Here is a 26,391-nt window from a genome sequence, read left to right as displayed (position 1 = left end):
GAGGGGAACTAGAACGCACCATAAAGGAGAGATCACACTGACGTCATCCCATGTTCTGCAGGCTCGAATCAGCAACCCGATACAATCGATTCACCCGCCGCAACATTTCAGGCGTGGCCCCCGCACACGTTAAAACACACGAAAACACTCACACAGAGCACCTTTGTCACAAAGCTATATCTTTTCAAATAATCAAAACATGTCGGTTGCTTTCCCTTTATTACGCTGCAATAATTGATTTGTGATTATACTACACTGTGCGCGTTCATTCATCAATGCCTGTTTGTCTATTGATCTCAAACTAATGGCATTCTGTCTACCTTACACTCACTGAGCACTTTATTAGGAACTTTATACCAATACTGGGTAGGGCCTCCATTTGCTCTCAAAACAGCCTCAATTCTTTGTGGCATTGATTCTACAAGAGGTTGGAAACATTCCTTTGAGATTCTGGTCCATGATAACATGATTGCATTACGCAATTCCTGCAGATTTTTCAGGTGCACTTTCAAACTGTGAATCTCCTGTTCTACCGCATCCCAAAGGTGTTCCATTGGATTCAGATCCGGTGACTGGGAAGGCCACTGAAGAACACTGAACTCATTGTCATGTTCATGAAACCAGTTTGAGATTACTTTTGCTTTGTGACATGGCACATTATCATGCTGGAAGTAGCCATTACAAGATGGGTAAATTGTGGCCATGAAGGGATGCACATGGTCAGCAACAATACTCAAATAAGCTAAGGCATTCAAGCGATGATTGATTGGTATTAACGGGCCCAAAGTGTGCCAAGAAAACATTCCCCACACCATTACACCACCTCCACCTGCTTGGACTGTTGAGACAAGGCAAGTTGGGTCCACGGATTCATGCTGTTGGCGCCAAATTCTGACCCTACCATCTGTGTGCTTCAGCAGAAATCGAGATTCATCAGACCAGGCTACGTTTTTCCAGTCTTCAACTGTCCAGTTTTGGTGAGCCTGGGCCCACTGCAGCCTCAGTGTTCTGTTCTTGGCTGACAGAAGTGGAACCCGACCTGGCCTTCTGCTGTTGGAGCCCATCCGCCTCAAGGTTCGACGCGTTGTGCATTCTGAGATGCTTTTCTGCTCTCCACAATTGTACAGAGTGGTTATCTGAGTTACCGTAGCCTTTCTGTGAGCTCGAACCAGTCTAGCCATTCTCCGTTGACCTCTCTCATCAACAAGGCGTTTCCGTCCACAGAACTGCCGCTCACTGGACGTTTTTTCTTTATTGCACCATTCTGAGTAAACTCTAGAGACTGTTGTGCGTGAAAATCCCAGGAGATTAGCAGTTTTAGAAATACTCAAACCAGCCCGTCTGGCACCAACAATCATGCCACGGTCAAAATCACTGAGATCACATTTTTTCCCCATCCTGATGGTTGATGTGAACATTACCTGAAGCTGCTGGCCCGTATCTGCAGGATTTTATGCGTTGCGCTGCTGCCACAGGATTGGCTGATTAGATAATTGCATGAATGAGAAGGTGTACAGGTGTTCCGAATAAAGTGCTCGGTGAGTGTACATTTCCATTGACACATCGACAGACTTGATCCATAATGGCGATTTTATTCGTCGGGAGACGCCCTGAAATCCACACTGTGCGGACGGCAGAGGAGACATAACGCCAGAGCCGGTACACACCCACACAATTCCTGGCAGTTCATTGGATTGAATTCGATGTCGTCATTAATATCGACCACAATGGGCCAATCCCGATGTCAATCATGAGTCCGTCCCCCAAAATTCGCTGATCAAACGGACGTGCAGGGGATGGGATCAAGGTTTTAATTTATGCACCGGTGAGACCTTTAATTGGTCAAAGTTTATGCCACTCATCAGATCGTGTATACTCATAGGTTTTCACCGACTCCGGCGCTTCCCTCCGTGCTCTTATATATTTTGTGTACACATTTGCGTTTCCGTTCCGATTCAGCTGCGGCACCTTCCAGTATCTTGATCTTTACCTGTGTGTTTTCACGAAACAAAACCCGTCGGTCGCAAACATGGGGACCAAAGTTTTCTTTGATATTAAAATAGATGACACACCAACTGGCAGGATTGTGATGGAGGTAAGACATGAGCTAAACCGGCTTGCGTGGGAATATGTTAACTTTGTGTTCACTACAACATAAACGCCATCCAAATAATGATCTAATTACATTGATTATAGCCCTCTCCCACTTAGCGAGGTGCGTGCGCCCGCTCTGCTGTCAAGTCCACGTGGTTTCAGTTGACAGTCCTGTCAGTGCTTAGGGTAGTTACAAGGGGTGCAGTGGGCTAACTTAATTGATAACTTGTCACTGTTCAGACCCACTAAAGTGTTGAATCGACCAAGGATATTTATTTTATTTATTTTTTGGTAGCTCATAAACAAACTATTTTGGCAAGTCATTTCATACCGGTTAGTTGCATTGTTTCGCTTCGATCCACTCGGAACACCGGTTGCACCGTAAGGTGGCGGGCTACACCTTGCTCAGACATGTAGATTCATTAGATTAGATTAAACTTTATTCTCATTGCACAGAGTACAAATACTGAGACAACGAAATGTAGTTTGGCATCTAACCAGAGTGCAAAAGACATGATATTGTAGACATGTAGTTACTCATTGTACATTTGGCATTTCAGATTTGAAGATGCCATTTGATTAGACTATGCTATACGGAAAGTATAAGGTTCTCAAGTTTTTCATCCATGTATCGTTTTATTTATTTTTTTACCGGTCGCCATTTTCACAATGTTTTATATGGCGCCAGATGCCATTTTGAAAAAGGGAGGGTGTGAGGGGAAAAGGAACAACGTACAATGATCTAGCACACTTGTGTAATGCCTTGGATTGACCACAATCGGAGAGTTTCCTAACATTGGTTTTCTTTTATTGGTAATCAATCATGGGGTTCGCCCCCCTCAGTCTTTGGCACGTTTTCATTTCAATGCTGCAAAATTGGCTGACATATGAAGTGGCCCCTTAGCAATCGTAGTCTTTAAGTATATGCTACCAACACTTAAGCTGGCTTGCTTGTTGCTTATAGTAAGATGATATTTTGACTTTGAATTGAAATCGCAGAAATTGCAAGCTGGCTACAGTTTTCTAGCTATGCTTTTTTTTCCACCTTTAAACGCATGCCATGATTATGGGTACTGTTGCCCCTCGTCTTGAGCACGTGGACGTGTTTTCTAGCTCCAAACTGGCAAGAGTAATTGTTTTACACTCCGTTCCTCGATTATATTTGTGTGTCTCTCTCTCTCATTCTCATTTATTTATATATATATATATATATATATATATATATATATATATATATATATAAAAAAAATAAATGGGTCAAGTCTGTCAATGGAAATGTACACTCACCGAGCGCTTTATTCGGAACACCTGTACACCTTCTCATTCATGCAATTATCTAAGATGGATATCTATCTATCTATGGATGAGAAAGAGAGAGAGACACACACACACACAAATAATATTACACACACACTCACCGGCCACTTTATTAGGTACACCTTGCTAGTACCGGGTTGGACCCCCTTTTGCCTTCAGAACTGCCTTAATTCTTTGTGGCATAGATTCAACAAGGTGCTGGAAACATTCCTCAGATTTTGGTCCATATTGACATGATCATGGGCGTTTTCGCCCAGAGAACTGCCGCTCACTGGATATTTTCTCTTTTTCGGACCATTCTCTGTAAACCCTAGAGATGGTTGTGTGTGAAAATCAGCAGTAGATCAGCAGTTTCTGAAATACTCAGACCAGCCCGTCTGGCACCAACGTTCAAAGTCACTTAAATCACGTTTCTTCCCCATTCTGATGCTCGGTTTGAATTTAAGCAGGTCGTCTTGACCATGTCAACATGCCTAAATGCATTGAGTTGCTGCCATGTGTTTGGCTAATTAGATATTTGCGTTAACGTGCAGTTGAACAGGTGTACCTAATAAAGTGGGTATGTATGTATGTATATGTATGTATGTGTATATATATATATATATATATATATATATATATATATATATATATATATATATATATATATATATATATATATATACGTGTGTGTGTGTGTGTGTGTGTGTGTAGACCTACACACACTGAGGTATATTGTCATCTCCTTCCAAGGAAGTACTTCATGCAGCGGACTCAACTGTTTATAGCGCATAGGTCTGAACAAGCTTGTGTGCCCCACCCGTCCTCCCCAACAAGGAAACGCATAACGAACGTTACAGCGTTTATGCTCAATTGCTACGACAATTGCTTCACCCTGTTTTACCTAATCCGACTGGCTTTGTGCCAACGGTGGCGGCCTCCCTTTCCGTGTCCTGAAGAACAGTGGAAAAGTACTGGCTCCAGATGTGGGTGGGTCAGTCTGTGCGGTTGGAGGGAGGATCTGTTGTGACGGCTGGAGCCGGTCGCTCCATGTCCTCTGCATATTGCAATCCACAATAGTTAGGCTATGGAGAGAATGACGTGTTTATCTAAGAGTTTCCGTATTTGCGTCTTACAGCTGGAGCCCAGTAGGAGGAAGTAGTTCCTATTATGGATTTAAGCAACGACAGATTCAGCGTCAATGTTGCTTGGAGGGGAGTTTTTTTTTTTTTTTTTTTAACCATGGAGCGAATTAGGTAAACCAGGTAATCGTCAATGTACAGTGACGAATTCTACCCAGAGCTGTTGGTGGTCGTGTAATCTGAGACGGTAGCTTTAGTCATGCGACATGGTGTACAGGACAAGTATGTCATATCTAATATATGCCATTTAGCTGACGCTTTTATCCAAAGCGATATACATTGCAGTGAGTGCATACATTTCAGTATATATGGTCCCAGCAGGAATCAAACCCACAACCTAAGCGTTGTTAGCACCATGCTCTACCAACTGAGCCACAGAGGACCACATATTGTACATTTGTCTAAAGCATTTTGTGGCTAGTTGTATAGGGTTGCGAGCTATGACTTCACTCCTTATGCTGTAAGGCTCAGCTTCTGGTCCCATACTTTTCGATCATACCTGTTGCATACTCATTATTCACAACACTGGCCAGGTATAGTGCAGAACCAGTTGAGGCTGCTGGCGGGTTCATTGTAATGCATGGAACAGAATGAGTAATGGTATCAAACACACATTTGATACCATTCCTCACACATCCCCTGATTTCAACCTCCACCTGCCGCCCCTGTACATAACCAAAGGCAAAGGGTAAAATGAGTTGTCACTGCTCAACCATGCCTGGATGGTGGTTGCCTGGATACACACTTCATTTGTGAAGACTGTACTTTCTGTGAAGAGTGATGTTTACCAATTCAAATGTTTTTATTCTTTCTCTCTTGCAGCTAAACAGTGATGTGGTCCCCAAGACTGCAGGTGAGTGTGACTGATTAAATTGCCAAATGAATTTGAATAAAAAGATTTACTCGTGATAATGGTGCTTTGTTGACATTTTGATTTCCACAACCCTTCTTGCAGAGTAGTCTGACCACCACGTTTGGCAACACCTCGCACCTAATTTCTTGTTGAAATGTTCCATTGCAGTATTTAGCAAGAGGGCCCTAGGCTAAGCTAAGCTTCCTATTAGTGTTCTTCAATCTTGGTCCTGGGGTCCTACAACAGTTATGATTGGGCCTGCCTATAGTTAGAAACATGGCCTTGTTCACAGCCTATGAACTGGGCCACACAGACATGGCCCATTTACTTAATCTGCTACAGGCACTACAGACTTGGCAATATGTCTAAACTACAATGTTATTTCAAGAAAATAAGAGCATGTATTTTTGATGTGACATCTGTGCCCTATGCAATAGCAGTGTACGGTAACTGAAAATGAGTGTCCATCTTTTGACAGAGAACTTCCGTGCCCTGTGCACTGGGGAGAAGGGTTTTGGCTACAAGGGTTCTGGCTTCCACCGCATCATCCCCAAGTTCATGTGCCAGGTAAGACAGAATTGTGGTTACTCCGTGGTCATGAACTGTCATCTCCCACTCTTGTTGTGGAGCTCTCCTGGATGTGCAGGCTTTGGTCCCAAATAGAGTTAGATGTATGTTGATGGGTTGAAACAAGACAGAACGCTCTACAGCTCTCCTCGACCAACCCTAGGGACCACTTTCTAAAATGACTTCCTCTCGTTTCCTACTTTACCATCTGAAACGTTGTCTACATGGTGCACCCAACTTGGTCAGCTCCAAGCCTGGCACCTAGTCAAGAGACAATTAATACATTAAAATGTCTTTGAGAGATGGATTTTCTTGAGGCCTGACCGGCATTTCCACTCCCCCCTCTCAGGGTGGTGACTTCACCAGGCATAACGGAACCGGAGGAAAGTCCATCTATGGCGAAAAGTTTGCTGATGAGAACTTCAGCCTGAAGCACTCAGGCAAAGGCTGTCTGTCAATGGCCAACGCTGGACCTAACACCAACGGATCCCAGTTCTTCATCTGCACAGACAACACTCAGTGGTAAGTCTCAAGTACATGCGCTCACTAACTTTCAGCATTGCGGATACCAACTGGTCAGATACTCAAACATGTTTGTACACACACCCATCCCTAACACTTGTAGATATGAAAAGATTGGATAGGAATCCAGCAATTCTCCCTAGCATATATGAAGTCAATGAGGAGTTACAATAATGCTTTCAGATCTACACAAGGTCTGTTTAGGATTAGGAGTATGTCTCTAGCTTGGAACTTTTTCAAAGGAAGTATTCAATGTCAGTGCACCTGCTAGGAAAGAAGTACTCCAACTACTCTCCCTCCTTTCCTCCCTCCAGGCTGGATGGGAAACATGTGGTGTTCGGTAGAGTTGTGGAGGGTTTGGATGTGGTTGATAAGATGGAAGCGGAAGGTACCAACGGTGGCAAGTGCAAGCGTAAAGTCACCATCGCCGACTGCGGACAGCTCTGAGCAACTTATCCCGCCTTCCCCCCAATCTAGCTCTGAGCAACTTCTTCCTACTACCACCCAGCTCTCCCTTCTCCTCCTTTACTTAGGTCCAAGCACCCAATTGTCCACCGCTCTCTATCCTCCCTTCAAAAAGCAACAACATTCCTAATCATTGAGATTGCCTTTTTTTATTATTTTTCTTTTTTTTTACCATTCCTACTCGAACAGTTTCACTGAACGTTTCATTTATGACTCGCCTCTTGTTCATTTTTAATTGTCCCCTCAGGACCACATTTTGTTGAACAAAAATAAAGTAATGAAAGACTCCTTAAACATGTCTGAATAAAGATTTGTCAACTGAGAACTTGGGTACTGTCAGTCAAAGGTTTGGGGCACTTAAAGGAAATGTACTGCATTGTTTTAAAGCACCACACAAATATGTATTATTCACTGTTTGTGAGGACACTGTTGGTAAGCCATTCCTTGGTAATCTGAGTGTCATTATATTGGGAAAATTTTCACAACACTTTTGAACAGGTCAAATTCTGTAAATTTGTTTGCGCAATATTATTAGTTTACCTTTCACCACCAGAGGTCAGCAGCTTACAAAGTGAACTAGGCCTGTACCACAATTCAATGACAGGAAGTGGACACAGATTAATCTTAAGTGATTCATGACCAGCCTGTTCAGTATCTGTGTATTAGGTCTACCCATGTTTACCAAATTAGATGTCACTGCTGTATTTTCAATACATTCTTCTGGGAAAAGGTGAAACTATAACGTTTTTTATAGGAAGGTTTCCTTATTTCCAAATCACAGGAAATGTCAAGATTTACAATTTTTTGATCCGTTTAATAGGCCTGAGGTAACAAGGACACATGAGGCACTTAACATGATTAAAACATTGTACTTTGTCATGTCTCATTTATTTGTCATTACATTGAATTGAGGCAGAGCCGTCCACGCCATCTACTCCGAGAGATGTAAGGGAAGGCCAGGAAGATCATCAAGGACAACAGCCATCCCAGTCACACCCTGTTCTCTCTGCTTCCATCTGGCAGACAGTACATAGCATCCAGTCCTGGACCAACAGGTTTCAGAATAGCTTCTATCCTCAGGCCATTAGACCTCAGTCCCCCTACCTCCCCCTCCCCCCAACTGACTATACCTCCACCCCTCCCTCCCCTCCTGCTCAGTGACACTCCATTGATATTGCACTCTACACTTTGTGGGACCATATATACTGAAATGTATGCACTCACTGCAATGCAAGTCGCTTTGGATAAAAGCGTCAGCTAAATGGCATATATTATTATATTACTTTACTCCCCTCCTCCCTTTTATTATTGTTACTGTTTCTATTTTATATTTTATCTATTGTCCTTGTTACATTCTATTGCTGTTGAATGATGTTATAGAGCTGCTCTGTGTATGCTTGTGTTCAATGTAATGACAAATAATCAACTCTCTTATAGCCCATTAGTGGTTGGTCAATTTTCCAACAATTTGTCACTTGAACTAAATTGAAAATATTGTAAAACGCGATGAGCACACATGAGCTATCTGTTTGTCCATGAGATTGTTCTTGTGATTAGTTCAGATCATCAGGGCACTCGAGGTGCAGGTGAGCCACAAAGCCAGTGAGTAAAGGATGTGTCCAGTTGAAAAGTACTATGCAGTCTCTCAGCATGTCACAACCAGTCAGTCAGCTTATCAGTCAGTCCACAATAAATGACTGATTCCAGGCTCAGAAGTCTCCTGTCCATTGAGGCCTAGTTCTGCATGGTAATGAGGTTAGTAGATTCAGAACCCACCTGGGTCCTTTGCCAATTCATTTCGGTAGAGCAATTGGGCCCCAGCTCACCCCCATGTGGATGGCAGCTAGTTGTAGCCTAACATCGCATAGTGACCTCACCTCTCCTGAGACTTCCATCAACTGTCTCCATCAACTGTCCACCACAACAGCTGTTTTTATGGCTCAAGAGTATATATACAGTAGCTCAGGGTAATGTTGCGAGCAGGTAATTAAATCCTGGAGATACCAGTCCCTCCAATGGAGTCTTTATGGCGACATGCTACACCAGTTCGTCCAGTAGCGTACCCAGGCTGTGGCGGTGTTCTGGTGGTCCGGCGATGGGTTTGTTACACATGGGACACACACAGCGCACCTCCAACCATTTCACCAGGCACCTGCATTTAATACACACACACACACACACACACAAGGCAGCAAATCAACATAGTAATCAAAGCACAGCTGGATGCCATCGATAGGATAAGTAAGTAAGCCTTGTTTGAACCAGGTTGCATGAGCCTATCTCCTGTTTCTGTAGCGTGAGGCAGCTTGATGTACAACACCTAGACAGAATGCTAGTCTGAGAGGAGAAGGGCTTTGCCTAAAGGACACTAAATACACTGTGTATCAAGATATCACATAGATAGCATAGATCACTCAAGTTCCCAATTATCCAGTGTTAGGCCCAGGAATGGTCAATTTGGAGAGCTGCAGGGTGTAGGCTTTTGTTTCTTTCCAGCTTTCCAACACACTCCTTGGTAAGTAGAATTGGCTGTGTTAGAGATGGGCACTCACCTCTGGTGAAAAGCATGTTGGCATGGCAATACTCCTAACTCATCTTTCAGTCTAAAGTCCTCCAAGCACACAGCACATGTCTGCTGTGAGAGAGAAAGAGAGAGAGAGAGAGGGAGGTAAAGAGATGGAGGGATGGAGAGGGGGTGGGGAGAGACAAGAGAGGCAGCAAGGAAGAGAGATAGAAATTGAAAGGGATATAGAGAGAGCAGGGGAAAGAAGAGTCAAAAAATGTTGGCCTAAACACCAAGGGATGGAGAATGGTATTAATACAAATGGCAAGCACTAGAAATATCAAAAACAGAATGTAGTAGACCTTACCCCATGTAGATTCAATTTCTTTGGATCACCTTTGAACACAACCTGTGGAATATCACGTTGTATTTGTAAATTATCCACACATTTGTTGGTTAATGGTTAATATGTCAGTTGGATGTCTTTGCTCCAATTACTTGTGGGCTATTCATATCTTTAGTCAGACACTATGAGAGAAGGTTCATATGGTATGCAAACCTGTGAAAACATAAGACAGCATGAAATACAACTGTTGCAGACATGCAACGTTGTAAATGTGCCACCTTCGAATTCCATGCTGTTTCTGTCACCTCCCCTGTCAAACTTCACATTGTCATTATCTATCGTCCACCAGGTCAGCTTGGTGACTTCTTAGATTAAATGGATGTCCTTCTCAGCTTCTTCCCTGAGGACGGCACACAGCACTCACTACTGGGTGACTTCAATATCCAATCAGAGAAGCTTCACTCATCTGGAGTACTTGACCTTCTCTCCTCCTTCGGCCTTACCCTGTCCCACTCTCCTCCGAAGGCGGGCAATCAGCTCGACCTTGTCTTCACCAGATCCTCCCATACCTCCAACTTTACTGTCACCCCTCTTCCAGTTTCTAATCATCATTTTGTATCCTTCTCCCTTCCCCTCAAATCCACCCCCTCCCAGTCAGTCTCTACCCACACTGTATCCTCTCGTCGCAACCTGCGTACCCTCTCCTTCACTGCTCTCTCTTCCTCTGTCTTATCCTCCCTACCCTCTGTTGAATCCTTCTCCATTCTATCCACTGATGCAGCCTCCTCCACCCTCCTGTCCATTCTTTCCTCATCCTTCAACTCTCTCTGTCCACAGACCTCAAGGCCAGCACGATCCTCTCCACGCGCTCCTTGGCTGTCTAAAACCCTGCAAGCTTGTAGAATAGGGCCCCGGGCAGCTGAGAGGAAATGGAGAAAAACCGGCCTCCCTGATGACCTATAACATTATCTCTCTCTCCTCCTCAACTACATCTCATCTGCATCAGCTGCTAAAGCTTCTTACTACCATTCCAAAATTCAATCCTCTGCCTCTGACCCAGGGAAACTGTTCTCCACATTTTCCTCACTCCTCAACCCACCTCCTCCCCCTCCTCCCTCCTTCTCCCTCCTCCCTGTCTGCGGATGACTTTGTCACCTACTTTGAAAAGAAGGTTGATGACATTAGCAGCTCTTTCTCTCTACCTCTCGCCAACACTGCTACCACTCCTCCCAAACCCACTGCGCTACACTCTGTCTCTGGTTTATCAGCTCTTTCCCCCCCCTCTCCCCTGATGATATTCTAAGACTGGTCACATCCAAGCGGGCAACCACTTGCCCCCTCGATCCTATCCCCTCCCCCTTTCTCCAATCCATCCCCAAAGACCTCCTTCCATTCCTTACCACCATAATAAATTCCTCTCTATCCAAATAATCTGTCCCAGCTGCCTTTAAGACAGCCAGAGTCAATCCTCTTCTCAAGAAAACAGACTCTTGACCCGTCTGCTGTCCATAACTACAGACCGGTATCCCTTACCAACCAATCTAACCAACTGTCTCACTATCTCCTTCAGAACAACCTCCTTGATCCTCACCAATCCAGCTTTAAGGCGGGGCACTCTATTGACACTGCTCTCCTTGCTGTCACGGAGGCCCTTCACTCGAGCTTTCTCCCTCTCCTCTGTTTTCATTCTTCTGGACCTGTCTGCTGCATTCAACACAGTAAACCACCTACTTGCAAGCAATCGTCAGCCCCCAAACCCCTGCCTGATCACTCTGCTCTTCCGGCTGGCCGCCTGGCTCCACCGCATCTACGTGGATGCAGCAGTCGTGCTACACGGTCACGGCTTTTCACTGTCCTGGCGCCCCGCTGGTGGAACTTCCCACTACTGTCAGGGCTGCAGAGTCACTACCTATCTTCTGCCGTAGATTGAAGACCCATCTCTTCAGGCTACATCTTAACTGTCCCTCCTAAAGACCTCTTCATCCCCACTACCCCCCCTGTACAGTTTCTCTATTGTAAATAAATTAATAAAAAAAAAAAAAAAAAAAAATCCTTCCTTCTTCTAGCCTGGTCCTAGCATAGATTACTTTTTCTTATGATGACTGATGGATAGATGATTCACTTACTTAAACAAATGTATTTGTTGTAAGTCGCTTTGGATAAAGGCATCTGCTAAATGCCAAAAAAATGTAATGTAATGTAATGTAAAATGTAAGACAATGCAATAATGTGTATGTGTAATGTTATGCATTGTCGTGCTTACCGCTTTGTATCCAAACCTTTCTCGCTGGGCTTGGTGCCTCAATTTACTGTGAACAGACAGAAAGAGAGAACATTAGGTAATAGTAAACAGAGAGAAGTACAGCTTAGCCTTACCTCAATTAAGGAAGAGAACAGATACTCAGGGAGCGTACTTTGGTATTAATCAGTGTTTCATATAAAACCTAACCAACACTGAGCTTATGTTGTATGACAGCCCAGTCTCCAGTCACCGTAGTAACAGACAGTAAGACATACAGTGATTCCATCAATGAAACAAACGTTCCATAAGCTGACACATCTCTACAGCTGAGGTGTGAGATCTATCATTTCACTTTTGTTGTGAGCTTTTGATAATAAAGAATTGTGATGATTCAGTATCTACAGTATCATTGTAGTTATGTAAAGAGCTACTGTGGCACTAATGCCAAATGTAACATCCTTAAATAGATTTTGTGTCGAAAATCATCTAAGGTGTTTTCATTCTTCAAACAGATATTGAAGAGGGACATGTTTGCCCATGCTTTAATGGACATGACACCTCTGACACCTTACAGCTCACTTGGTGTGTTTGTGTGTCTCTAAGATGAGACAGTGTTACTTCTCTGAGACTGTTATCGCTCTTATCAGGCGTGAACGAGACGAGAGAAGAGTAGAGGGAGGCTGAGATACACACACACACACACGCACACACACACACACACACACACACACACACACACTGAGAAGAGTGTGACACTGGACAAAGCTTTTTTGTGTGTGTTCCAGGATAACCAATGAATACCATCACACTTTATTAGAGCTCAAGGGCACTTCAGAGAACAAGAGTAACCCCTGGCAACAACCACCATATCCTCTCTGTCAAACCAGAGCCCACACATGGACCATCCATTTCTTTGTTGTGTATTTATGCGTGCGTGCGTGTGTGTTTTCGTGCGCACACGTGCGTGCATGCATGTGTGTGTGTGTGTGTCTGGTGAATAAGAAAACAATACTGATATTAGATATTAGTAAACACAGATACGTCTAATGTTAGTTCTACATGTCATAAAGGCACACACCATACGTCTCCGCCCACTTATTAATGGAGAACAAGATAAGGCTCACGCAACACAAAAGCTGGATGTCAGGATCATAGAGAGCTGGTCTCCAGGAGATCAACATCAGAACACCAACATTGGGCTGAACACTGCTGACAAGATCACATAGGGGACATTCTCTCTCTCTCTGTCTTTCTGTGTGTGTGTGTGTGTGTGTGTGTGTGTGTGTGTGTGTGTGTGTGTGTGTGCTGGAGGGGAGGGTCAGGATAGGATAGGCACTATGTTTAGTTCCAGCTGTATAGGGCTGTTGCTTGCAGACTAAAATAGCGTCTGGGACAAACGAGGGAAGATAAGGATCTGCAGCTGATTGTTTGAGTTGGGAAGTACTTCAGGAGAGAGGAAATGCTGCCTGCTCATGGGGGGGGAGCCTGGCGGAGAGAGACTGTCCCACAACAGCAACACTTCAACAGGCCCTCATCACATGCACATGCAAAGACCGAAGCGGGAAATTATGTTCAAAGCAGGGTTTGGGACAAATTCCAACCTAACAATTGAAAAATCCACTTTGCAAATAAATGGCAGTTCTGAATTGTTTAATTGGAATCATAAATCATCTCCTGAATTGACTAAATTGAAATGGAAAGGAACATGAAGAGATGCCTTTTTCTCAATAAGCTAGCAGCAGAGGAACAGGCTCAGAATGATGTGTTTGAATAGAGAGGAAGAGAGAGAGATACAGAGATAGAGATGAAGAGGGAGAGTTAGAGAGAGAGAGGGAAGAGAGAGAGAGAGAGAGAGATAGAGATGAAGAGGGAGAGTTAGAGAGATAGAGATGAAGAGAGAGAGATACAGAGATAGAGATGAAGAGGGAGAGTTAGAGAGGAAGTAAGAGAGAGAGAGGGGAAGTGGTAGGGTGAGATAGAGAGGAAGAAGGACAGACAGATACAGAGAGAGATAGATAAATTAGGTCTTTACCTGATAAAGTAACAGCAGAAGATGAGGCTGAGGACGAAGATGAATATTCCCGTTCCAAAGATGACCATGTAGATGTTGAGAGGAAGGTCCGGGAATGACACAGGAGACATGGCCTCTGTCTGACCTCTCACCCCTGACCTCTGATGTTGAACCTGAGACACACTCTGGAGAGAAACACACACGCACACGCACACGCACACACACACACACACACACACACACACACACACACACACACACACACACATCTTAACAATTGGAGACACTCAAAATGTTGTAAATGCCAATCTGAAAAAAACTTGCTGTTCTATTTTCCTTGTCTCTAGCAGTTCTTGTTGCTATGCATGTTGAAAATGCGTATGCCTTTCATAAAGTATTCAAAATTACCTGAGTGAAGATAACGTCAGTTATAGCTGTGAAACCCAAAACAGTAATCAAATAGCCCCAGGTAGAGAGATTACTTTGTACTGTAAATACATCATATTTGTGGCAACAGCACCTTTAGAACAGCAATAGTTTTTTATTATGAGTCAGGTATCAGGGGGGCTACTCTCCTGACATAGCCTAGGGAAGCACAGCATATGAGACGCCACTCCAGCTGGGCAGGCCACACACACACACACACACACACACACACACACACACACACACACACACACACACACACACACACACACACTGCATGAAAGTTTTGTCTTGTCTTTTAAAGGCTATATGTATTGGAGATTGTGCTTCAAACCCGATTTTAACAACTATGCACATTCGAATCGCCAAGGTAAAAAAAATACAATGTACTGTTCATGTTTTCACTCCCTCTCTCTGTCAACGGAAGCTTTGACATTTGACAAAGCTTCCAAAACGGAAGATTTGGCATTCGATGGTTGCTAATCAAACTTATTCAAGGATATACAGTACAGATTATGTCGTGTTAAGAGTCCTATTCCATGGTAAAATGTGAATCATGCATACGGTTATATGTAGCGTGTATACATGAATATGTCAGCAATAAAAAACCTCTTAAATTATGCATGTAAACGATCCATGATCATAAGAATGAAACTCTTTGATAGAAATATTGAACTATAAGAGCAATGTCCATGTAGTGTCATGCGTAAACATGCTTACCCTTATACTGGTGCGGGCGCATCAATAACGCAGAATACTCCTCGGTGGGACAACGTTATGTTCTCATTATCAACACTGGTCGTGTCTGCGCTCACATCTGGATTCTGCATTCTTCATTTACGATGCGTTTTCCGAGTTTTCACCAACAGACTACCAATGACAGACATCTGAGATTAATTTAACAAAACTTTAGAGACAGACAAAGGATTCGATCGTGGCTAGAAGCTTAGTCTCCACATCTGGAATTATTCGTAGTTTTAACATATCGCCCAGAAACAACGCCTCTGTGTCTTCATACACAGCACTAAAGTACAATCCCTTGTTAATCAAGTATCAAATTCAGACGAGTGAAAACAATTCTGTTTTTCTCGTCACCTACTCCCAGTCCCACCCTAACAGATGAGGGACAGAAGCCCGCACCAATCTGGTGGATAGCAATAGAGTGGGGTGCGCAGTTAACGTTGTGATTAGGCCTATTGGCCACATTTAACCAATCCAGCTGTTAAACTAATGTTATGAAGCATCAGTTATACAACAATGTAAAGTTTGAATATCGGTAACATTTTATTGTGAGCCATCATAACATTTACATTTACAAAGTCAGGTTTTCACAAAATAAACCATTACCGGTACACCAATTTGCAAAGCTCCTCCTTTACAGCTGGAATCACAGTAATACATGTGGTCTACATGTATATGAGCATACTACAATCTCTGCCAAGAGATCTGGACCCTTAATGCACAGTAGTGGACCAGAACCATAGCCTCAGGGTTTCTGGTTTAAGCCCAGCAACCCTATATTCCCCCTAAATGATCTGTCTACTGTAAATCACAATGAAAGTGAGCTGTAACATGCATGCAGGTGGTGCTGGTTTTGGAGACAGTGCGTTCTCTCAGGGAGCAATAGAGTCTCAAGACATCTCATCCTATCCTCCCAAATCTCAGAAAGAATACAAAAATGTACACATTTTTTTGACAGATATTTTGTGTAGAGACTGAACAATCAAGATACAGAGGCCAAATGCTGGGCTGCCTCAGCTTTATTTGTGGAGAGGAAAAGGCTTGTCTACTGAATGTCAGAAAGAGGAACACACATTTCAACAACATTTAAAACTGTCATCAGGAAGTTTGAGATAAGCTTGTTTAGTCATTGGCTCAAAAATAGTATCCCAGTGGTTCCCAAACATGAGCCCTGAGGTCATTATGACAAGGGCCCTGAGTTTTTCCAGATCAAGTCACATGGTCCAAAACAGCTCAGGGCCTAGACATCATGACATCTGTGTTTGATTGTGTATTAAACACAACACAAATAGCTTCTAAACAGAGTCTGGATTATATATGGAATAGAGATTAATACAATGTAAGTCTAATCATAGACAAAAGAGTCACACTCACATTAGCTGGAGTGATATGATGTCAGCAAACATTTATCCTGTGAGAGGAAGTGTGAATTGTGGAATGAGACAATAAGACAAAGACTTGCTCTGTCCCTTGGTTTCCTCTGACTGTACTCAACAAATAATGACTCAACCTACTGCACATCTGGATATCAATAGGAAAAGCTGTGCCTAGAATGAGGTCAGGGTGAGAGGGAGGGAAAACTTGGAGTGAGCCCTGATATCTCACTCATAACATTAAAAAATGCATGTCCGTTACACTGTTACATTTTTAAAGAGTATCTTCTCAGTACTCCCAGATGTTTCCCACATCTCTCCCTCACACACACACACACACACACACACACACACACACACACACACACACACACACACACACTCCTTACCCACTTACCACAGCAGTCCCAAGAGATGGGGGTAACATCTGGCTGTACTGATGTGAGGATACTCCATAAAAAACATATTTAACTGTAAAAGGACATGGATTTTTTGATCCTATGAGACAGCTCCACATGACCATAAGTGTCTTCTAAGTCACCAGAGTCAGGAGGTTTTTTCTTTTTAACTATTACCAGGTTTCCCTGGTCAGATCATGAGGTCAAGAAAAACTCCTGGCCCTTTATCACACGAGTACACAAGTTCTCTTACCTAGACTCATAATCGATAAGGAAAAATCCCAACTCGAAAATCATTTTATATTTATTTTTTGATCAAGCTGGTGTATTTTGCCTCCTATAATGTTTACCTGCAATACCTAATTGCCCTTGCACAACAGGAAACACAACCATATTCTGCGATCATATGGAACCCCTCCCCATCTCTCTCCCCCTTCCTCTCCATATGGAACCCCCTCCCCCCGAGAACTAGGATGTGTTATCTGTAATGGTTATGATAAATTAGGCAATTAAGCACACTGTTGGCATATAGATACATGCACACACAATTTTTAAGTACTCGATAATAATTCTGTATTGGACCAGTCTCTTCATCTGAGATTTCATCTCAATGAGACAAACCTAGATAAATAAAGGTTGAAAAATAAAAACAATGTCAGTACTTTTAAATGCCCATCCTTACTAATTATGACATTCAACTAAAAGATCAAATAGGCATTGCAAGTTCAACATGAATTGTTGAGGCCAAAGGAATACATCAGTTAGTACTCAACTGACCACAATGTCTCAATCACAGGGAAATTACCACATGAAACACAGGTCTGAGAGAAGTATATATTTCTAATTTCAAACAGTACAGAATTATCAAAACAAAAGTATTAAATGCAAAAGGTTATAGGTAATAACAAAGAATTCAGAGAAACCTCTACTTAAAACCAACAATTAGTACACATGTTAAGGTATCATAACAACCTCTCTGCCTATTAGTTTTTCTTATATTCAACCTCAAAGACCAGTGGTACAAAAATAATGACCATTAAAAATAATTCAAGTATTCCATTAGAAAGGGTGTCTTTTAGAAATGGAAAGGTAGGAGAGTAGAAACAGGCACAGAGACTGACCACAACCACTGCACAGAAACCCAAAGACACAAACAGTATACACAAAGCAACATCACAGTCAAACATCACATTTATAGAGACTTGTTTCAGAAACAACAACTGGCCCCTTCTTTCCCTGGCTCCTCCCCCGCTGGTGTTTGCAGTTCTGAAGGAGCCTAATGGGTGTAAGCAAATGGCATACACTCCCCTTAAACCCTCAATACTTTACTTACACTTCGATTCGATCAGATTATCAGACCTGCTAACAGCAAAATGGTGTGTGGGGCGGTTATTGGGTATAGGAGTTGTTTCTGGTGGGGCTAGAGGTTGTTTCTGGTGGATGGGGTGGTTGGTGGGGCTAGGGGTTGTTTCTGGTGGGGCTAGAGGTTGTTTCTGGTGGATGGGGCGGTGGGTGGGGTTATAGGTTGTTTCTGGTGGATGGGGTGGTTGGTGGGGCTAGAGGTTGTTTCTGGTGGATGGGGCGGTTGGTGGGGATAGAGGTTGTTTCTGGTGGATAGGGTGGTTGGTGGTACAAGGGGTTGTTTCTGGTGGGGCTAGGGATTGTTTCTGGTGGATGGGGTGGTTGGTGGGGCAAGGGGTTGTTTCTGGTGGGGCTAGGGATTGTTTCTGGTGGATGGGGTGGTTGGTGGGGCAAGGGGTTGTTTCTGGTGGGGCTAGGGATTGTTTCTGGTGGATGGGGTGGTTGGTGGGGCAAGGGGTTGTTTCTGGTGGGGCTAGGGATCTGTCCCTCTGGACAGGGACAGACTCACCTCACCCTGTCCTACTTTACTTTCTAATCCTCCTCCTCCAATAGAAAACATCAGATATAAAATCAGATATTTACCAATGTTGCATGGGGTTGGTTTAGCTATAATGGTCTTAGGAACTTGGGTCTAAGGAACTTGACCCAATTTGGTCAACATGTAAGAAAAACTTGGTCAACATGTAAGAAATGTCAAAATTGAGACATAGTTTGGTCAGTATTAGCCTCAAAGCAGTGTTATTGCTATATCAGTGACATTCTCAATGGGAATACAACGTTTTTGTGTGAACAAACTACTGTAAAGTTTCCCCATCAGCTTCGGTACTGTCTCTGTGACCCTATCTTAACCTCCAGACAGAGGGGTGGGTGAGTCTTGGACACAGAGAGTGAATAACTGACTTCAACACAGAGCACAGTCACAGTCACAGTCACAAATCCAGCTCTTACATCTATCTACAGTTACCTACATTTGAGTTGAGCTAAGTATCTTGTAGTTCTCACACCTAATACTGTTGTAATACTGTAGAAAACCTTTAGGTGCTACAGTGCCAAAACAAATCCCTAGGCCCTGTCAGAAATCCAATGAAACAGTAAGAGTGAGACCACAGGTCACAACGCATGTCACACACATAGGTAGTTGAGGTATTCATCATAAAAGAATAGGACATTTTCAGGGCTGGTTCAGCATTGGATAAAGCAATCAATCTGGCTTGCAATTAGAACTATTATTCATTATTTAAAACAGTGGAATTCCCAAGATTCGGCTGGTACAGCAAAGCTCAACAGGAGAATGTGGATTCTCCTATAACCCAGGCAGTTGGTAGCTTAAGCCACACCATTTTTAAATAATGGCACATGATAGCATTATAACCTACTGTAGTGGTGCCATAACCAGGAGCTATAGTAGCCTGCATGGCGCAACCTGTCAAAATCCCATCCCATTTTCCAGTGACCCCTTTTTGGTCATATTACATGTACATGATTAAACATTGTGTGAACATTTTGGAACAAAGAGAAATAAACAGTCAGCTTGGAGTGGCATGCACCAGTCGGGAATGAAGCAGTACTGTATGATTTGTGTTTTTCATTAATTTGTCCAGCGTTTGTCCAGTGCTACTCTACAGTAAATCAGTGTTTACCTTGTCCACTCAATGTGCCGGTTAACCTTCAGTCCATGCCATTTCACAACTTAGGAATCACACTGTATAAAGTGGTAAGAACACACAGAGAACATTCTCAAAACATCTTAGGTTGAACACCTTTAGGTTGAAATGAATGATGGGAATTACCGTAAACACTGCATTGTAATAGTTTCAGCATACTTTTGCATTATACAGACATACCTCAGATGTGATGCTACATTTCTGCGCTAATTTAGACCTAAAGCACCAGGTGGGTGCACTCCCTAGGCACTCCCAGACATTCATGGATCAGTGAATCAGCTGTAGCAAGGGGAAACCAGGAGGACTGGAGCCGTTTACCCCTGCCTTGAACTGAATATCGTGTGAGAATGGTGCCATTTGACAACTGTATAGGCTGAAGTAACTCTTAGTAAGGCATCATGGACATCCGACTGAGAACCAACACGACAAAGTGTTACACTGTTACACTAAGCATAACGTGTAAGTGGGACAGTTAGTGAAGACCCAGGCTTAGAAACATATGTTGTTTGGAAAACAGTGGTCTATCTTACCATCAAAGCTAAACACAGCTGTAAGTAACAAGATCCCAACTCAATCAAAACAGCAAACCAGGTTCATGGGGTAAGAAAAGAAAAAGAAAACATTCTTCATGCACTGTGAGAATGGACATATAGATAAATGTAATTGATGAAGTCAATTTCCATCCATGAATGAAATGCGTTTTTGATTGAATAGAACTCTCATAAGTAATGTTAGTAGCTGTACAGTATACAGTGTCATAACAAAGCACACGGCAAAGGTGGTTTCCACTTCTATTGTTATGCTCTCCACGGTTCAGCAACTGCACAACCGTCATGTGTGGTGTGGTTTGGGTTTAAGCGGGGCGCTACTATGGCACAGCCTTGCGGCTGTCTCTGAGGATACCGTCCAGGCCATTGAGCTGTCGAAGGAAGCCTCGGTTGGGAATGACACCGCGGTGGTCCTTCACCGTCTTTATAGCCTCCACCAGGGTCAGGTTCTGCCTGATCATCAGGTAGGCCAACACCAGTGTGGCTGAACGGCTAACTCCCACTGCACAGTGCACCAGCACCTTACCTACAGAACACAGGAGAGAGAGAGAGAGGGAGGGAGAAAGAGAGAGAGAGAGCGAGAGAGAGAGCGAAAGAGAGAGAGAGAGAGAGAGAGCGAGAGAAAGAGAGGGAGAGAGAGAGGGAGAGGGGGGGGGAGAGGAAGTGAGAGAGAGAGGCAGAGACAGAGAGAGAGAGGCAGAGACAAAGAGAGAGAGAGAGAGAGAGAGAGAGAGAGAGAGAGAGAGAGAGAGAAAGAGATGAAAAGCTGAAGTTCAGCACTGGACAGCAACCTAACGGCTACTTGTATATGGACAGGTGTTCAGCAACATGGGCAGAGTCCATGCGATCATCGCCAAAGCAACTATCATTTCCTAATAGAGAATAAATCAGCAAAAGAAAATGAATCTCTCCAGCAGTTCTTTTAAAGGTCTGATTGGAGGATTAGTTGACTAAGACATGATACTTAGCAGGGTAACAGGAATCCACATGTAAACACATACACCTGCCACCGGGGGACATGCTCATTGTAATCCACGTAATGGAATAAAGAATGGTATCAAACACGTGTTTGATACTATTCCTGATTCTATGACATGCATTACAATGAGCCCATCCTCCGATTTCTACCTCCACCAGCCTCCCCTGACCTGCACAGGTAAACACACAAGGAATGGAGATCGGCTTAGATACACATGTAAGGCCCTGGGACATTAAACACAGAGAGAGGAGTAAGCATACACACACACACACACACACACACACACACACACACACACACACACACACACACACACACACACACACACACACTCACCTCCGCTGCTCAGCGCCTTGTGTATGAACTCTGCTGCAGGGTAAAAGTTGACACTCATGTCGAAGGTGGGGGAGTCATGAGCCTCGATGCCCTGGTAGGTGAGGTTCATGCCAGCGTAGTACTCTGCCCCGCCCCGCCACTTACTCTGAGCACAGTTCAGGATGTGGGTGATGCCGAGTTTGGCCAGTTCGCGCCGGTCTGACGCTATATCTCTGTAGTGGGATTTCAGAGATCAACCAATCAATCATTCATGGACAACCACTCAAACAATCTTTGTTATTCTCTGGAGAGAATGATGATTAAGAATAGTAACTTAAGGCTCTACTTAAGGCAAATAACTAAATATCTGATTTAAAGTTAATCAAAAGTCATCTTATTCAGGCATTGGTTACTGACTGGTCACCGATGTAGAGTCTCGGCCACACTTCATCGGCATGGTTACACGCCGTTTTCCCGGTGTAGAGGAGCCTTTCCAGCTCGGACACCGTCAGCACCGGCGAACCTCTCTCTGAATCTTTCCGGTTGGGAGATCTTGAGCTGCTCCGGGACCTGGAGAAACGGGACATGAACGCCATCTGGACCGCGTCTGCGCAGGCCACGCTGCGTCTGGAGGAAAAAGAGAGTCAAATGTTATCAGGCTATAATTGGCCACTATACCTTTTGACTGTAGGCTACCGTCATTTAAAATTACCGACACATTACCGACACATTACCGACACTTGTATTCGCGAATGTGACAATAGATTGTGTTAATAGGCTATCTTGATCAGCATTCTGGGATTCACGGTTAATCTGAATTTTAATAATCATGTGAAAATGTTCGTTGTTTTTACAACTGCCATATGCCTAAATGAGTAAAATCAGATCATGACATATCATAGCGTGAATAGCCTACCCTATTGAAATACAGATGCCAATTTGAAAAGGAGCTTGGTGCATTTTGCATTGCTGAAATACATTTCATTCCACTATTAAAATGTTGCTAATCAAAATGAGCAAAATTGTTCATCTTTTTTTTTGTTTGTTTGTTTAAATATATACATATTTTTCTCTGAACCTAGTTTTGATCTCGAATGATTGATGCAAAACAGTATCAACGATATAGCATACCAACGGCGTTCCATCCTTAATAAAACCGTGAACCAAAAACAGAAAACATCACCACACAAAACACGACATCAGCCCACCTTTTATCTCTGAATTTTCCTTTTCCCTCAGCCCTCACGATGGTGCGTCTCTCCCCTCCTCTCCTCCTCCGCTCAAACGCCTGCTACAGAGCGCCCATACCAGCGGCCATATTACATCTGTGGATGTCAACCCACACCTAACAGGTAGCACTAAAAACACTTCCAACAGGTGTCTAATAGCCCTATAGCCATAATAGCCCTCAGGTCTTATAACCATAACAACTCAACAAGAAGATAGTCTAGCACATGTGCCTACTTTAACAAAGCTATTTCTAGGGATTACTATGTATTTTTGGATTATGTAGATGTAGCCTATAAGAGGACGCCTATTTCGATTGTCTGTAATATATTCCTAATTTCTGAAATAAACTGACCTTTTAACCAGTTGCCTATGTAAAAAGGACTTCGCGACTATTCAACAGAAAATAGCCCAAGCTACTGCTCTTAGATGAAAGACACATATGATGGCATAATATTATTGACCGTGGTGCATAAAAGTAAAAGGCTATTTGTCTGAAATCTTATTAACATATTAATAACGTTTTATCTAGTGTGTGTGTTACATTTTCCTAATAAATTAATTGTTATTATGATGATGATGATGATGATGATGATGATGATTATTATTATCATCAGTAATATTATTGTTGTTGTTGGTGTTGTTGTTGTTGTTGTTAATACTAATACCAGCATTATTATACACGGATTGTGGTGTTTGTCGTCATCGTATGTCTTATTGAAATACTAGACTGAAGAAATGCAGTCTGGGTAAATTGCACCTCCAAGATAAAGAGTGGGATTCAATAAAGGTGAACATTATCAGCGCTGTTGTTTGTATTTTATGCGTAAAAGGAAATTATTATTTAATTCCCTCTCAGTATATAAGATGTGAGGGGCGTCTGGTTTGTCCAATAACAGCAGAGAACCAACCGCGTGTATTCACATAACCAGGAAGTGTTTCAATTGTCAATGCACGAGAATCCAATGACTTGAAAAACACTGACAGAAACTACATTTGTAAGAGAAAGACAAGGGGAACAAAATGAATTATATGCCAGGAACAGCCAGCCTCATCGAGGACATTGATAGTAAGTCGCCACACAGGTTTTAACTCCGCAGATATCCACACACTCCTGGCAGCCTGTTTGCTAGTTGCATGGTGGACAATGTTTCTGGATAACAAATGCATATTTGATATTAGTGCATAATATCTTCAAACATTTAGTCTAGACGTGCACAGATAATGACTCTTCTAATATGCAACCTGATGTGTACGTTTACATTGGTTACACCTTTCAGGTGAGTGTGTGGATACCATACCTGCACACTGTCAGTGCCTGACCATTGTGGAATATGCATAATTTGACAAATTTGTAATTTGTCTGCCCACGTAAAGACAAACATGATATCCCAACAAATGCCCACTCATGGCTCTCATGACAGTGTTGCATACTAAGTTTTAATAGCACCTGTTCCATTTACAGAAAAACATCTCGTCCTGCTTCGAGATGGAAGAACTTTGATTGGGTTTCTAAGAAGCATTGACCAGTTTGGTATAGTACTAGTACTCTTGCTTTGCATACAATGGCATTGCATTGCTCTGCACTACATTGCAAATTAAAACTTAAGTAAGTAATCTATGTCTCCATACTCTTGTTGTTTTTTTTAGCTAACCTGGTGCTACACCAGACTGTAGAGCGGATCCATGTAGGTAAGAAGTATGGAGACATCCCTAGAGGAATCTTCATCGTCAGAGGGGAGAATGTTGTCCTATTAGGAGAGATAGTAAGTGAGCTCTGGTGCATCTCAAAACTTACTGATTCAGTCACACAATGTTTCCCCCTTATTGTCCAGATAGGGCTCAAAGGCTCCTTAATAAATGAAGCAACATCCACCAGAATTGTCAGTAAAAAAAACTATAGGCTCTGCCTAGTAACATATGGTGATGATCACAGACTAATTTACTTAGTCAGAGTGTGTGTTTTCTGTGTAGGACTTGGAGAAGGAGAGTGACACATCCCTGCAGCAGGTGTGTATAGAGGAGATCCTGGAGGAGCAGAGACTGCAGCAGCAGGTCAAGCAGGAGGCAGAGAGAGCCAAACATCTGGCCCTGAAGGAGAGGGGACTGGCCATGCCACGCGCTGACATCATGGATGAATACTGATCGCAGACTAGGGCTGTATCTCAATCCTCAAGGTTGAAGTTGCCCTTAACTGCACATCTAGGGTCAGATTACCCTTCCACCAATCCTATCTTTAGAGTGGTGAAATGATCTTCAATCAGTGGTCAGGGGCAGCCTCTTCCTGGTCCCATGTGGAGTGAGTTTCCTGGAGACTTAATAGCACTTAAGATAATCTTAATTCCATTGTAGGATGAAGTTCAAGGATAGGGTAAAGATGATCTTAAAGCTTTGTGGAAACTTACTCTAGATGGGAGCAGGAAGAATAATAATAGTGGCCTCCTCTTCTAAACTCCTCCATTTGGACTGATCTAAAAACATAGGTAGGGGAAGGAAATATGGCACATATTAACTGGGGAGTTGCTTTTACCCCTTCAGTGCTTTTACCTCAATGCAGATAAAGGAGAGGAAACCAGTTTTGACTATTGTGATGCAAGGAAAGGTGGCGGTCCATACCATTGGGCTTACCATACCAGCTCCTGTTTGATTATTCTCTTCTTAACAAAAAATATATCCTCAAATTAAAAAAGAGGAGGAAAACGACAGACATGCATGTAGGAATGTTATAGAATGAGCTATGAAAAGTCTGATTTCTTTTCATTTGTTTTGTAGTATTGTCATAGGCTTGCTCACTACCTTTAACATGCAAGCAGATTCCAGAATCCAACTGACTAATTGGAAAACAAAGCACTTTTGTTCACAATCATAGTTTTATTATGTTTTTAAAGAGTGCCATGAAAATGGCAATGTACAGTATTTGGGGGGTAACCTTTCTGTGAAACTGGAGAGTTAACTTATTATAATTTGCCAACCATGTACAGATAGAGATTTATCAAAGTTGTACATCACTGAAAATGCCTTTGTTGTATTAAACACTTTTATTTTTTTGAATATTATGTATTTTATTCCGTGGTTTTTAGAGTTCAGTAGTTTATAGTGCTGGAGTACAGTCTTTCTGACGGCCAAACACGAAGAGTTGAATGAAGGGCGGCATTCATCTCTGAGAGGCGTGGGAAATGAAAGTGTGTTCGAGCGCTACACGTATTTATCCTCCTTGTGGCGCTGTTGGGCTAACCAATTATACTGTACACACATGCGAAACAACTGTAGCCAAATAAAAGTCGTGAATAGATCGTGAAATGCTCCCCAACAAACAG

The 26,391-nt window shown here is 42.9% G+C and overlaps 4 protein-coding genes across 5 annotated transcripts; 2 read left to right on the top strand and 2 right to left on the bottom strand.

Moving 5' to 3' along the window:
* The first annotated feature begins 1,935 nt into the window (after nt 1–1,935).
* On the top strand, nt 1,936–7,264 carry ppiab (peptidylprolyl isomerase Ab (cyclophilin A)). Its single transcript, XM_083669679.1, has 5 exons — nt 1,936–2,095; nt 5,355–5,385; nt 5,864–5,952; nt 6,302–6,474; nt 6,789–7,264. The coding sequence occupies exons 1-5, from the start codon at nt 2,030–2,032 to the stop codon at nt 6,919–6,921; spliced, it is 492 nt and encodes a 163-aa protein (XP_083525805.1). The 5' UTR covers nt 1,936–2,029; the 3' UTR covers nt 6,922–7,264.
* On the bottom strand, nt 6,973–15,501 carry LOC310804445 (RING finger protein 122). 2 transcript variants are annotated; one of them, XM_083669683.1, is made up of 6 exons: nt 15,188–15,501; nt 14,063–14,226; nt 12,052–12,097; nt 9,810–9,851; nt 9,492–9,574; nt 6,973–9,091 (listed from the first exon to the last, which is right to left on the bottom strand). In XM_083669683.1, exons 2-6 carry the CDS (start codon nt 14,170–14,172, stop codon nt 8,977–8,979), a joined length of 396 nt encoding a protein of 131 aa, XP_083525809.1. In that variant the 5' UTR covers nt 14,173–14,226; nt 15,188–15,501; the 3' UTR covers nt 6,973–8,976. The 2 variants fall into 2 exon arrangements, with proteins under 2 accessions (XP_083525809.1, XP_083525810.1); XM_083669684.1 differs by having other exon boundaries at nt 9,492–9,571.
* Nucleotides 15,502–20,873: 5,372 nt separating this feature from the next.
* On the bottom strand, nt 20,874–22,443 carry dusp26 (dual specificity phosphatase 26; the record flags this gene model as incomplete). Its single annotated transcript, XM_083669675.1, has 3 exons — nt 20,874–21,079; nt 21,869–22,080; nt 22,265–22,443. The coding sequence occupies 3 exons, from the start codon at nt 22,441–22,443 to the stop codon at nt 20,874–20,876; spliced, it is 597 nt and encodes a 198-aa protein (XP_083525801.1).
* A 1,569-nt stretch (nt 22,444–24,012) lies between these two features.
* LOC310804444 (U6 snRNA-associated Sm-like protein LSm1) lies at nt 24,013–26,102 on the top strand. Its single transcript, XM_083669682.1, has 4 exons — nt 24,013–24,143; nt 24,540–24,608; nt 24,725–24,840; nt 25,049–26,102. The coding sequence occupies exons 1-4, from the start codon at nt 24,098–24,100 to the stop codon at nt 25,217–25,219; spliced, it is 402 nt and encodes a 133-aa protein (XP_083525808.1). The 5' UTR covers nt 24,013–24,097; the 3' UTR covers nt 25,220–26,102.
* Nucleotides 26,103–26,391: the final 289 nt, after the last annotated feature.

Source organism: Argentina silus, assembly GCF_951799395.1.
Source record: "Argentina silus genome assembly, chromosome: 5".
NCBI classification, from domain to species: domain Eukaryota; kingdom Metazoa; phylum Chordata; class Actinopteri; order Argentiniformes; family Argentinidae; genus Argentina; species Argentina silus.
Note: the sequence above shows the minus strand (reverse complement) of the source record. Positions and strands in the feature narration are given on the sequence as shown.